Source organism: Falco peregrinus, chromosome 5 (genome assembly GCF_023634155.1).
Source record: "Falco peregrinus isolate bFalPer1 chromosome 5, bFalPer1.pri, whole genome shotgun sequence".
NCBI classification, from domain to species: Eukaryota; Metazoa; Chordata; class Aves; order Falconiformes; family Falconidae; genus Falco; species Falco peregrinus.
Window position 1 is genome coordinate 64779549 of NC_073725.1, and position 13487 is coordinate 64793035.

Here is a 13487-nt window from a genome sequence, read left to right on the forward strand (position 1 = left end):
GGATGGTCAAAATGAGGAACTTGCTGGAGCTAGTGCCTGATTACGTACAAATGTCTTTGCAGCTTAAGAAGCAGGGACCAAACTGGCTCTTCTTTCTGTTTTGCTTCCCTAGCGACCTGGGATGCCATCAGGAGCTCGAATGCCCCATCAGGGGGCTCCCATGGGTCCCCCAGGCCCCCCGTATGTTGGAAGCCCCTCCGTGCGACCTGGGATGCCCCAGACTGTGATGGAAACAACAAGAAAACGCACTGCACCACAGCAGGTCCAGCAACAGCAGGTGCAGCAAGTGCAACAGCAGCAGCAAGCCACTCAGAACCGAACTAGGAGGTGAGTGTTCCAGAAAGAAAGCATGGAAGGTCAGTCTGAGGAAGAAAAATCAGTATCTTTTTAGCCTTAGGTAAGACCTTTAAGATTGAATGAGACAGAAAGAAAGATTTATGTATTGTCAGTTTCTTAAAGCAGGAAAAACATTGGTAAATTTTACTTTGTGAATGGTCTTGAACAAACTGACCTTTACTAATGTCTGGTTTTGCAGTTATAATGCTTTTACCATGCAGGTTTATTGGGCTATAAATCTGGCTGCTATGTTTAGCCTTTAAAGTTAATGAGCAGTTCTCCTCTAATATAGTATATTTTTTGTATTGTTTGCTATCTGTTCTGTGTGGTTTCTCTGATTTCTGACTGGCTAACAAAATGGTTTGTAAATGAGACAAGTGGAAAAAATTTTTGGTCATGTGAATACTTGTACTATGGTCACTCAGGGGAGTGGTCAGAAAACTTGCAATTGTCACAGGGATTCCTACGTATAAAGTAAAAAGAATGGCATAGGAAATAATTTCATAGGGTTAGAGGGATTCTTTTAAAGGAACTTTCTTTTCAAAATGCCCACTTTTTACAGTGCTGAATGCATTCTCTCTTAAATAACAGTTTGCTAATTTCCTTTTGCAACTTATTAGATGTCAGCAGTCTTGAGTTCCAAGTGTGAGCTGGTTCCTGATAAATAGGTAGGGTGCAGTCATCTGGGTTGTCTGCCTTTTGCAAAAATCACTGTAGGTGTGTCTATATAGATTCAGACAGTGTTCTGGTGGTGTCGTTGTATCTAGCTGTAGGTAAAACATGACTCTTTAAGCTCAGTGCTTCAGGAACCCTGCTCTGTCCAGGTTATATGCCTTGGATCAGCAAGCCAGACTGGGGAATTCTTGTGTCTGGAATGCATCTGGAAAGGACATCAATCCTGAGAGTATTAATGCATTATGACTAAATAACATAGAACACAGAAGTAATGTGTGTGAGCGCAGCATGTGAGTACAAGAGGTGCATAGAATCTTGGAGGTCTTGTCCAGCACTAGCCAAAATTACATGTTCCATAGCACCTCCCAGGAGGTACTCCAGGGAACTGCACAAAATAATGCCAAGCCTTCCAATGTACAGGGTAGATATTACCTGAAAATTTGCCACTGCTGGATAATCAAGGTAAACTTTAGTCATTAACTACCTAGTTTCTAGGGATCACTAAAGAAGAGTGTTTTCTAAAAGTTGATGGTCTAACTTATAGAAGGAAGCAGTTCCCCCTCCCCAGTTCAAAACGTCAGTGCTTCTAGTTTGGAACCCAGCAGTAGTCTCGACTGTAGTGAGTCCAGCTCACACCAGTGCTTCGTGGGTACTCAGGAAAGTTTCTCTGTTTCCTCTGCCATGCCTTCCCTCCAGGTGATGTGTTGAATGTTTTCCCGTTGTTCATTTCCACCCCCCTGTCATTTCCCATTTAAATTTTTCTGGTTTTTGAGGCAAACTTTTCTGGCACCTTGGGTGAAGTTCTGGGAGTAGTTGAATCGTATGTTTTATGGCACAAACGGGCCAAGAAGGCGTAGTCGTCCTTTCTTGGCAGGGTTGGTGGAGGCAAAAATCTCATTTCTGTAATAGACTCTTGGAGAACTAGTTCAGACCCAAGTTGTTGCGGGATTTGGATTTTTGTTACTTGCTCTTTAATTGCAAGCCTTTGGGGCTGTTGCAGGTGCATGCATATCCCATTTCCCTTTGGGAGGGTGGAGCTGGCTCAGGCATTACTTCCAGATTCTGTGAGGTGTTTCAGTGCAGGTTTGATTTAGTGAGCCGTTGGAGGTTCACACCATGTAACGTTCCAGTCCCATTATTCCTATGCTTTTAAAAAGGGACATTGTTCACCTATGAAGTTTGGTGTGACTGTGTGGATGAATTTTCTGCCCCTGAGGAAGGCTGTAGCTTGCACCTCTGGGCACAGAGAGTTCCTCAGGCTTGGTTTATATGACGATGAGGAAGAATCTAAGAATCTGGTATTTCAGGCCTGGCCTATTATTAGCAAATGTGGGAAGGGAATATGTCACATCAATGTGTGTGGAAACAGTTTTTATGTGAACATGGCTGATGACAGACCTTCTCTATGAGAACAGTAAGGAGCGGCATCCTTGTGACCTGGCAGAGTGGCAGCAGGCAGTTTGCTTTCTCCCGTTTGTCTGTCACAGATGGAGTGATTCATCTCCTGCTTAAGATAAATGCCTCATAAATTAGAGAGGTGAAGAATAAGGCCTGAATTCCCTCCTGGCCCTGCTAGGGAAAGCTAGGTGACAGGTGTGGTGGGCACGAATGGTTCTTAGACTCTGAAGAATTCAAAAGACAATGTATATGGCAATCTTCCTGACAATACCATTTCTTAGGCACATATACATTCATGTGTATGTACATGAACACAAGTATGTTTTTAAAAGTGTAGATGTATCAATGGGCTTATGTATGGGTATGGACACACTATGTATATACACTGCAGGCGCACATGTATCTTCCCACATGTGCATTCATAGAGGTGAGCAAATACAGAACTGTAAACCCGCTTACCTTTGTATATCACTCATGCAAATATGTTACAGTAAAACAAGTGTATATATGTAGGGAAGGGTGCATATATATGTATGTATTTCATACATTGAATGAACTACACCTATATATGTGTGTTTCATCAGCACTCAATTTTGGGCACAAATGAATGAATGAATGCACCTCATCTGCTTGAACAAGTTCATGTCCTATTTACAGGCAGTCAACCACTTACACATGCACATGCACAGGTATACCCGTGCACACTTTGACATGTGCACGCTGTGCTCTTACACATTTTTTCTGTATCTTCAGAGAGCATGTGCACTTGCACGTATTGCTACCCTGCACCGCAGAAGATGCTGTGATCAAAGAACTTGCACACTTCTTTCCAAGATGCATAACAGACAGCACTGATTTGTTCTTAACTACCTACCTCCCCAGGCTGGTGAGAGAAGGGGTCCTAGGTCCTGGGCATGAGTTAGACCCTTTTGCTGATGCATGCACAGCTGTGCACCAGCATGTGGAGATGTCAGGATAATTTAGCAGGTGGCCTCGTTACTCCTAGATCTGTCACCATGGTAACGTGTTTTTTTCTTTAAAAAATGTACAGTGCCAAGAGGAGGAAGATGGCTGACAAAATTCTCCCTCAGAGGGTGAGTCGCTTTCATTTCCTATTCCCTTCACAATCAGTTCAGCATCTTAGTGTAATTAAAGGGATTTTAGAAAACACTTTCACTTTTTGTTTAAAAATCTAATTAAAAAGTAAGTAGGCAGTGGGTGAAAGTCTAGAGAGCAAGGCTGGGGCTGGGGCTGGGGGCTGGGAGCGTGGCGTGCAGCCCGGCCTGTGCTGTCCTCGTGCACTGGGTTAGCCGAGCCAGCACTGCCACTTGCTGGATGGATGGACGGTGGTGCTGGGCTGCAAAGTACGCGACTTGACGCTGGGGCCCTCTGGGTCTTAAGGATGTTTTTGATCAATTTTCGAGGCTGGCCAAAAGCTGGCTCAGAGCGCGGCTGTGCCTGTGGGAGATGGGCTCGATCCCCGGTCTCTCTGGCCTGGCAGAGCTGCCAGGTTCTCCTGTCTGTGGTCATGTCCCAGTAGGGCTGAAGCGAACCTGCATAAACAGCAAAGTTCAAGGGGCCTGCATTGACTGTAGAGTTATTAATTCTCTTATCCTTGGGGATATGTCTAGCTTTTAGTGTCTGCCTGTGCTTGATCCTCAATACTTAAATCTTCTGCTTCCTTCCTGAACATCCGAATGCCTCTCTGCTCCCCTTCTCTTCCATTATTGCCAGACTTTTTCCTTCCTGTGCCGTCTTCAGTGCAGGTGCCCCAGAACCTGCTGTGTCCTGAAAGGCAAGCTTCCTTACACATCCTCGGCATGTCTTAGTCCCGGTTTCTTTGGCTTCTGGTGCTTTTTCTGGGCTCAGGATCCCTGTGGCAGGTGTGTAGATCTCCATGTCCTTTTCAAGTCTACCCCTCTGCTGCTAGAGTAAGCCCAAACTTTCTGGCAGCCTCCAGATTCTCTTCTTCAACATTCCACAGGTACCTAGTGCTAGCTGCCTGAGGAGGCAAGCTCACTTTGGTACTCCTGATGCCATATTATCACTTGTTTTCTTGTAATTCATACCACTCTCTGGAAGCACAACCTTTCACAGGTCAGCCATTAGTTCTCTCATGCTTCTGTCTTGACAGGACGAAGCTATCATCACATCCAGCCCTTTGAATTACTTGTGGCCTCCACAGTCGTTGTGTTAAAGCCTCATTCCTGCTCTGCTCAGTCTGGGCTTTCCTAGAATGAAAGCTATGTTTCTTGTGCTGTCAGTTCTGTCTGTCCCACACAAATTGTTTTCATTATTATACATCCTGTATGGTGAGGCTGTCACTTTTAAATATATATCTATTTCAGGGCTTTTTTTTTTTTTTTTTTGGTGTCTGATGCCTTTATAAGCTAAAAAGGTCACAGAACAGAGGTAACCAAGTGTTTTTGGCAACAGAAGACTTGTGCCTCTGTTTATCAAATCTGTGATTATTCTTTAATAGGTAGCCTTATTTAGGTATGTCAAAAACCTATACAGATGTGAACTCCTTCAGAACCGTGCTGTCCCCAAGTCTTCTTGCCTTTCAGTATCTTTCTTGCTGTCAGCCAATAATTTTAACTGATGGAGTGATAAAGCAACACAAATTGCTCGAGTTCTGTCTGCAATAGAGTTTTTATCAGTGCAGCTGGAGTGGAGTGCTGGTATTGATGGTGTGACGTTGTGTCTGGCTGCAGCCAGTGTATCAGAACCTCCTTATGCTCGCCGTTCGTTGTATGGGGAGATGCTGTGTGCATCAGTGTCCTGTCAAGCAAAAGATTTGCACTGGTGGCTGTGGAATGGAATGCATGTGAAACATAGGGTAAAAATTCCAGCTTTCTGGAGCTACTTCTGGAGTATTTTCCAGCCAATCAACATCTGTTACCCACAGACTTTTTTTACAGAATCTTGCTTGTGTTTTCAGGGAACTGTGAAGGGGAGAGGGGAAGATATTTAATACCTTTTATTCTTGACAACCATCTTGTGTAATAGTGGAAGAGGAGGTGGGTTCTCAGTGTTACTTGCTGTGATAGGCAGCTGGCAGAGAGAACCTGCTGTTGGACTTCTGGGCTCTGATCAAGGCTGTGCTATAGTGCTGGAGCGTATTGCTGGTTGTTAGGGTTGCTCAGCTGCTATGCTTCAGCTGTTTGAAAAGGATTTAATTTTGCATGGATATAATCATATGAGAAGGTTCAACCTAGCAAACTACTTCATGTAGGAGGATAGAATTATGGAACTGCATGGGACCTCCTGTCTGGTTCCCTCTGTCATGGAAGCCATGACACAATTGCTGTCTCAGGACTAGTTAGGCTCCTTACTTTTAGATCTGGCAGTGGGTTTTGGGGTTTTTTTGGTTGTGGTTGGTTTTTTTTTTTTCCTTTTTTGCTAGGCTTGGCAAGGCAAGTGCTTTTAGTTTGCCAGGTAAGAGGGGCTCCCCACAATTCTAATCATCACAGTCCTTCATTACATCTATTCCAGGTTAAATTCACCTATTTCAAACCTCTTTGCATGTACCTCTCAGGAGACCAGAACTATGCATATTATTACAGATTACCAGTATCACAAGTGCTTGGATGCCACTAATGCATTTTTATCTCTACTGGAAATATCTAGTGATGCATATTGGGATCACATTTTATTTTTTATGGCCTTACCACATTGATACAGTATATGGTCATTCTGTGACTGACTGATAAAAGTATTTCTGATTTCTGTTGTTTTAACTGATGAATGCTCACATTAGAGCAGGAATTCTGGATATAGACTGTGTGTAATGCTGTTTCATCCTGTTTCTATTATACTGTTCTTAGCTTCCTTTCATTCTCTGTACTATCCTCTGCCTTGTATTGACAGTGCCGCCCAAATCTGTCATTCTTAAGTTTTGTTAGCATACTTGTCCTTTTTGCACTGGATCTGTTAATGAAAATATCCAAATAAAATCAGCTTCAAAAATGGTCCATGACATACTTCCCACTTAATACTTTTTTTTCTGTGCCCATTCTTTACCACATATTGTTCTTGTTCTAACCCCTATTTTTCAGTCTTAAGTAGTGGTTCCCTTTATGACTGTATGTCAGATGCTTTACTTAAATGCAAGTTGATTGCATCTACTGCATATCTTTTGTCTGAAATGCAGTTTTAATGAAAAGAAAGACTTGGTTAAGCCCAGACTGACATACTGTAGCGTAACAAGGCTTAGCATTTTTTGTAGCATATTCACCATTAACTCTAGTTCTGTGCAGCAGGCTATATCCCGCCCTATTTTCCTTGCCTCTGGATCCTTCCCTTGTTATCAGGTCACTGAAACCCTCACTGAGTTTCGGAAAAGTTCATAGGCATCTTCATTCATAGCCGGGGACCTAGATCTCTGGAGCTGATGTGGCCTTTGTGGCCCAAGTCTAGCAGTTGTGCCTCAATTTTGACCTCAGGCTACAAACTGTCTGTAGAGAAACACGACTGCACATCACATTGCACCTCTTCTTTCTCCAGGCCTTGTCTCCTCATTACTTCGGGACAGTGTCTTATTTTCTGTTAGTTCTGAGTCATTACATTTTTTCCCAGGCACCGTGACTGTGATTCACTGTACTGTTTCTTCAGCTTCCTTGCCTACCCATTCTGATGCAAGAACCTCAGCTGAAAATCGTTCTGACTCCATAGCTGTGTCTGTCTCTGCTTTTCCTCATTTAACTTGCTGAGTGGAGTGCAACTCTGAAACAGCAAGCTGCTTCTCCTTCAATGGCATGCTTGTCTCTTGGTACTGACTGCTGTTCCAAACTCTCTGGGTCCCAAATTCCTGCGACAACTTTCTGTCTAGCTGTGCTCATAGGTTTTTGTACAGCTGCCCTCTGCTTTTCATCCTCTCTACTTCATTCTCCTTTACACAAGTATTCAGCCAGCTCCTGCTGCTGTTCACTGACTACCATATGGGATTCTCTGGACAGATCCCATACCATAATAGCTGTCCTCTTGTTGTGTGGTCAGTGTATGGCTGTTGTCCACCTTTCTCCATCTGAGCCAGCTGGAGGTGAGGAACACCTGGATCTGCTATTCACTCATAAGAAAGAAATGGTTAGGGATGTGATAATCAGTGGCAGCCTTGGATGTAGCAACTGTGGAATAATGAATTTGAGATCTTGAAAGGAATGAAGAAGGAGAGTAGCAAAGCACAGACCCTGGACTTCAGACAAGCAGAGTTTGGCTTATTCAGGGAAGTGGTAGGTGTGATCCCATGGGAAGCAGCTCTGAAGGGCAAAGTGGCTCAGGGAAGCTGGCAGGTCTTTAAGGACTCTCCAAGAACAAGAGCAGTCTGTCTTGATATGCAGGAAAATTAGTGGACTTATGAAGAACCCAGCATAACTAAGCAGTGAACTCACACTTGTTGGAGGTCCCAACATCAGAAGGCAGCGTACAAGAGGTGGAAGCAGGGACAGGCTACGATGGAGGAATTTAGAAATAATGTCTGGGCATATAAGGAATACTATCAGGAAAGTCAAAACTCAGCTGGAATTGAGATTTCCAAGGGGCATCAAGGGCAACAAGAAAAGCTTCTGCTGTTACATTAATAATGAAAGGCTGACCAAGGAAAATGTGTGCCTGATGCTGAGTGGGTGGAGTGATACAGTGATGATGGAGACAGATAAGCCTGAAGTACTCAAAGCCTTCTTTGTCTTGGTCTGTACTAATGATGTCTCCCATGCCTCTGTGATCAGTGAACACGTTCAAAAGGGACAGCCAGCAATGGACAGGGATTGAACCAGGGATTACTTGAGAAAACTGGACCCATACAACTCCATGGTACCCAACAGAGTGCATCTGAGGGTGCTGAGGGAACTGGCCAATATCCTTGCAAGGCCACTCTCTATTGCCTTTGAAATGCCATAAAAATTGGGGTAGGTTCCCGGTGACTAGCAAAAGTTAATTGTTGCACCCATCTTCACAAAAGGCCAAAAGAACAGTCCAGGGAACTGCAGCCAGTGAGCTCCGCTTTGGCCCCTGGGAAAGTCACAGAGCATGTGCTCTTTGGAACGCGTTTCTGGACATGTGAAGGACAAGAAGGTAATAGGCAACAGCGAGCATGGATTTACCAAGGGTAAATCATGCTTGACCAACCTGATTGCCTCTGATAAAATGACTGGATCTGTGAGCAAGAGATAGCAGTGGATATAATTTACCTTGGTTTTAGCAAAGTTTTCAACGTTGTCTCCCATAATAGTTTTCAATTCAAGTTGGGACATTTTGATCTAGATAGACGGACAGTCATCTGTTTGGGTGATTGAGCTTAGAAGGTAGTGGCTAATCGGTTGCACTCTACTGGGAAGACAGCAACAAGCAGAGTACTGCAGGGGTCTGTCCTGGCAGCCATTCAGTTTAGCGTCTGTATCTATGACCTGGAGGAGGCAGTGGAGTGCTTGCTTATGAAATTTGCAGATGACACCAAATCACAAAGCGGGGTGGGGGGAACTGGTCGATATGCTTGTGGGACAGGCTGGAGGAATGGACTGACAGGAACTTTATGATATTCAACAAGGTCAAATGCAAGAGACTGAGGGACTTGATTACCCCTTTTTGCTCATACTCATTAGCTCACAGCTAGAGCACTGTGTCCAGTTTTGGGACCTCCAATTCAAGAGAAAACATGAGTAAACTGGACTGCGTTCAGCAGGGAGTTGTCAGGTTGGTCAGAGGGAGAGACTGTGTGAGCTGTCCTTGTTCATCCTGGAGGAAGGATGACTCTGAGGGGACCTAACAGCAGCTAGCCAGCTACTGAGAGAGGATGGTCAAGAAGATGGAGCCAGGCTTTCCTGTGGAGCATGGCAGGAGAATGAGAGCCAGTGAGCATAAAGTGAAACATAGAGGAGCTGGCTATATGTAAGAAGAAACTTTTTCACAAGAGGACAGTCAAGCATTGGAACCCTGAGAGGCTGCAGGTTCTCCACCCTTGGAAGTTTTCAAACCGCAACATAACCTCATCGTTGACTCTACTTTGAGCAGGAAGCTGGACTAGAGACCTCCCAGCATCCCTTCAAGCTGGTACCTGTGATCCAGCTTCCGCTCCATAGAGCATCTCTACCAGAAGTCTGCAGAATTATTACTTTCATATACCATCTGACTCCCTGCTCTGGAGTCAATGCTTTTCCATTCTGATTGACTTCGTGGTCACCTCTCCAGTTTTGGACAGTATGCCTTGAAGGTTTGGTTGGGTCATAGATGCTGCCCGGCCACTGAACATAAAGGAGCTACTGATTTGCTTTTACTAGAACTTTGAGAGTAACTCATAAGGGCTCCTCCCAATCCTAATTCATAAATGTGACCTATACCCTTCTTCCAAGTAATTAAACAATCAAATATTAATAGTGTATAGCTTAGGCACTTATATGTATTGCTTCTATCTGCCCACATTAGTCTATGCTCAGAACTGATTACCATGAGTGAGTGGTGAAAGACTTGCTTAGCTGTTACTTGTAGTGTTGCAGGATCTTTGCATTTTTGAATGGTGTCTGTATGTATGAAACTCAGAATGGTGCAGGCTTTAATTGCTTTTGCTATGTTGCTAGACTGTGTTACTGGCTCTGTGGTAGCCAGTCAGAAATCCTTCCTGAAACACTATCTCTTCGGGATCAAAACTTGCAAGATGGCACAGGGTTAGAATTTCTAAGGAGTGTCAGCCCTTAGCTATCCTGCTTTGACCACCACAGAAGCCTCAGTGGTAGAGACACTGTGGCCAATAAGCTATAGGCTAAAGTTTCTTAGCAGGGGAACTGTCCAGTAGCTGCTAAGTCAGACTTCAGTCATTCTCACTTGTAATGTAAAAATGCTGGCTTCTCAACACTATTTGCGAAATATCTAGGTTGTATGCAACTGCTGTGGGTAGTAAAAAAATTGGCTCAGTATCTAATTGAGCTTGTCAGATGTGGGGGAGCAGAAGGTCTTGGCTTTTGTTGCCTCTCTCAAAAATGGAAATTACAGGCCAGCCTAATTCAAAGGAAGTTGCCCAACCTCTGTTTTTTAAGGATCTGATGATTTATTTTTTTTTTAAAGCAAATTATTGAGACTGGGGTTTTTTTGTCCTGCTCAGGTAGTGAAGAATGCAGCTCCAATTGTTATTTCCTACCTGAAATGGATCAAACTCTATTTATTATTTTTTGTCTGAGGCCTTTAATGATAGCCACCTTTCACCTGGAAAAAAAAATCAGTGTGAAGGGCACACTAGTTTGTATCTGATTTGTTTTGTTTGTTTTTACTTTCTTTAGTTTAAACTAAAATTAAGTTATGCAGGTAATGGCATGGTGGCTGTCTGCTACAGACAACCTGCCTAATCCAGAAGGAGACAAAGCCTTTCCAGGCATCTAGAGGAAGCCTCGTGGCTGCAGGCCCTGGTGCTCATGGGGGAGGCTTCAACTACCCTGACATCCGCTGTGGGGGCAGGAGCACTGGCCACAGCCACTGCAGGAGATTCCCGCATTGGACTGATGACAGGTTCTTGACATGGGTGATGGACAAGCCAGCAAGGGGAGGTGCTCTGCTGTCCTGTTACTCACAAAGAAGGAAGAACTGGTTGGGGATGTGAAGGTTCAGGGCAGCCCTGGCTGCAGCACCCATGAGGAGGCAGAGTTTGCAGTCCCGAGAGAAGCAAGCAAGGCCTGGGCTTCCAGAGGGGATGTTTGGGCTTGTTCAGGGATCTGCCTGGAAGGATCCTACAGGACAGCGGGGATCCCCGGGGGACAAAGGGGCTCAGGGAGGTTGGCTGAACTCCAAGGACAACCTCTCCAAAGCAAAGGGGAACAACCGGATCAATGCACGGAAAGCTGGGTGGGCCTGGCAGGAGGCCGGCAGGGTCAAGCAGTGAATTCCTGACTGGCCTCAAGGCAAGGAGGGAGCACAGGGAGGCGTGAGCAGAGTGGTCAGCTAGCGGGAGCAGCGTAGCGGTGCCCGAGCACACAGGCGAGAAATTAGGGAGGTCTGAGCTCAGCTGGGATTGAACCTAGGGATGCATGTGCCGGGCAATGGGAAAGCCGCCTGCAAGCAGCCCAGCAGCAGAAGGCACGCAGAGGAAAAGCCAGGCCAGGGTCTGGTTCTGCCGCTCGCGTCAAAAGCCAGGGAGGAGGCTGAGGTACTGGGCGCTGTCCTCGCCCCGTTTCTGCCAGCAAGCCCGTCTGCGGGCCACCTGGGCGCCTCTGCCAGTGCCCGAGGCAGGGGAGCATGGCTGTGCAGGGGCCTGGCAGGCTGCGGCAGCTCAGCCCTATGAAGCTCAGCAAAGGCAAATACCAAGCGCTGCTGCTGGGCAGAGCGGCGCTGTGTGGCAGGACCAGCGGGTGTCAGGTGGTGGAGGCAGTTTGGCAGGAGAGGACCCGGGGGCCCTCATGGACAGCAAAGGGAGGGCGGGCTGCAAGGTGAGCCAGCTGTGGCAAAGGCCAGCTGCAGAAGGGGCTGCTAGCACAAGCACTGCTGTCGAGTCCACGAAGGAGGCTGTTCCTGGCCACGCTGCACTGGTGAACGTGCACCTGGACTTGTGGGCACCGGCCACCCAGAGGTGACGCTCAGCAGAAGGGCCGGAGAGGACAGCCAGGACATGGCAGGGCTGGAGCACACGCCTGCTTGGAGAAGCTGCAGGAGCTGGGTTTGTTCAGCCTTGAGAAGAGGAAAGGGAGGTCTTTCTGGGGAGTGCAACCGCCCCGTGGGGCAGCGAGGGAAGGACGGAGCCGGCCTCCCCTTGGAGGTGCACAGCAGCAGCGTGGGAGGGCAACACGAGCTCGCTGCGATGTGGGCAACCAACTTGGTATAAGGAGCCATTTTGCTTGTTTGGTTGGTTGGCTTTAAAACCATGATGGTACCAAAACATTGGAACAGGCTGCCAGAAAGTGCTGTGCAACATCCACCCCTGGTTGGAGGTATTCAGAACCCAAACTGGACAAGGTCCTGAGCAACCTTATGTAATCTGAACCTGTCTGGTGCCACAGCTGGTCTGCACGACTTCCAAGGGTTCTTCTGATCTACATTACTTTCTGGTTACCGGGGCTTAAACAATTGTCTACCCAAGTCGTGGTTTTGCCTGATACTCAGTGAATCCTTTGTGTGTCTGACAACTATTCATCAACATAACCCCAGAAGTTCAAATGGACTGTTCCCAGAATGTCATCAGCTTTGGTGTTTGTCTTGTGTCAGAAGCAAATGTGGTAGGTGCTTCTGATATGCCCTGACTAGCAAAGGATTACTGATTGCCTGAATGCTGAAGGCTTGTGGAGATCAAGGAAGGCTGAGCTGTGTATAGATTTTTTTGTAGCCAGTAGTGTAGAGGAATTATAGAGGAATGAAGGCAGGTTAATTAAAACTGATAATTAGAGCTGTGGGCTGGCTTCAGGGGCGGTGGGTTGGTTGATGTGGATAAGGTGCAGCTGTGGCTGGTTCCTGCTGAGTAGTTAAATAGCTGTAAGGACTGAAGGAAGAGGAGCATTGGATGAAGAGAGACCTGGAAGAAGCAGAGGGAGGAGAGAGAGTGTCCTGGAGGTAGGAGAGTCAAGGAGAAGGATGTAGCAGAGGCAAGAAGCAGAGGGACTGGCCTGAAGAGGATGAAGAAACAGCATGGACAGTAGATGAACCTTTGAAACCTTGTGGGGTACTGGTGGCTGTGCCAGGGCAAGGTGTGGGAACTACTTATTGAAGTTAACCTGGTATGTGATGGTAGAAGACTTGTTGCAGCCAGTTAGTTTTGATAGTGCTGTGACAAGTAGTACTCCTATCAGGGCTCCACTTGAAGAGCCTCAAATTCTTTCATAATTTAGTATCTTATGATATTAAGTTTATGGAAGAACGGGTTATACTCTGTCGCGGGGAAGACTTTATACACACAGTCATGCTATCTGTATGTGGCTGGCAGAGATATATTTTTTACTTTTCCTGGTGTCCACACTTCACCTAGGGATGCTAATGAAAACCTGAAGAAACCCTATAGAAAACTGTCTATGCCGAAAGTGCACTTCCCAAATCCTATGTTTTCTGATGGCAGAAGTCACAGAAATTATTATTCTAACTTTTTTTTTGAGGGAGAGGAATCAAGCGCTAGC

At 45.9% G+C, this 13487-nt stretch overlaps 1 protein-coding gene across 8 annotated transcripts in view; it reads left to right on the forward strand.

Moving 5' to 3' along the window:
- SMARCD3 (SWI/SNF related, matrix associated, actin dependent regulator of chromatin, subfamily d, member 3) overlaps positions 1 to 13487 on the forward strand; it is a 111257-nt gene that overhangs the window by 49089 nt on the left and 48681 nt on the right. For all 8 annotated transcript variants that reach the window (XM_055803981.1, XM_055803982.1, XM_055803983.1 and 5 more), the window contains 2 exons: positions 113 to 327; positions 3461 to 3503. In XM_055803981.1, the coding sequence (XP_055659956.1) occupies positions 122 to 327; positions 3461 to 3503 (249 nt within the window). In that variant the 5' untranslated portion in view covers positions 113 to 121. The remainder of the gene's footprint in view (positions 1 to 112; positions 328 to 3460; positions 3504 to 13487) is intronic.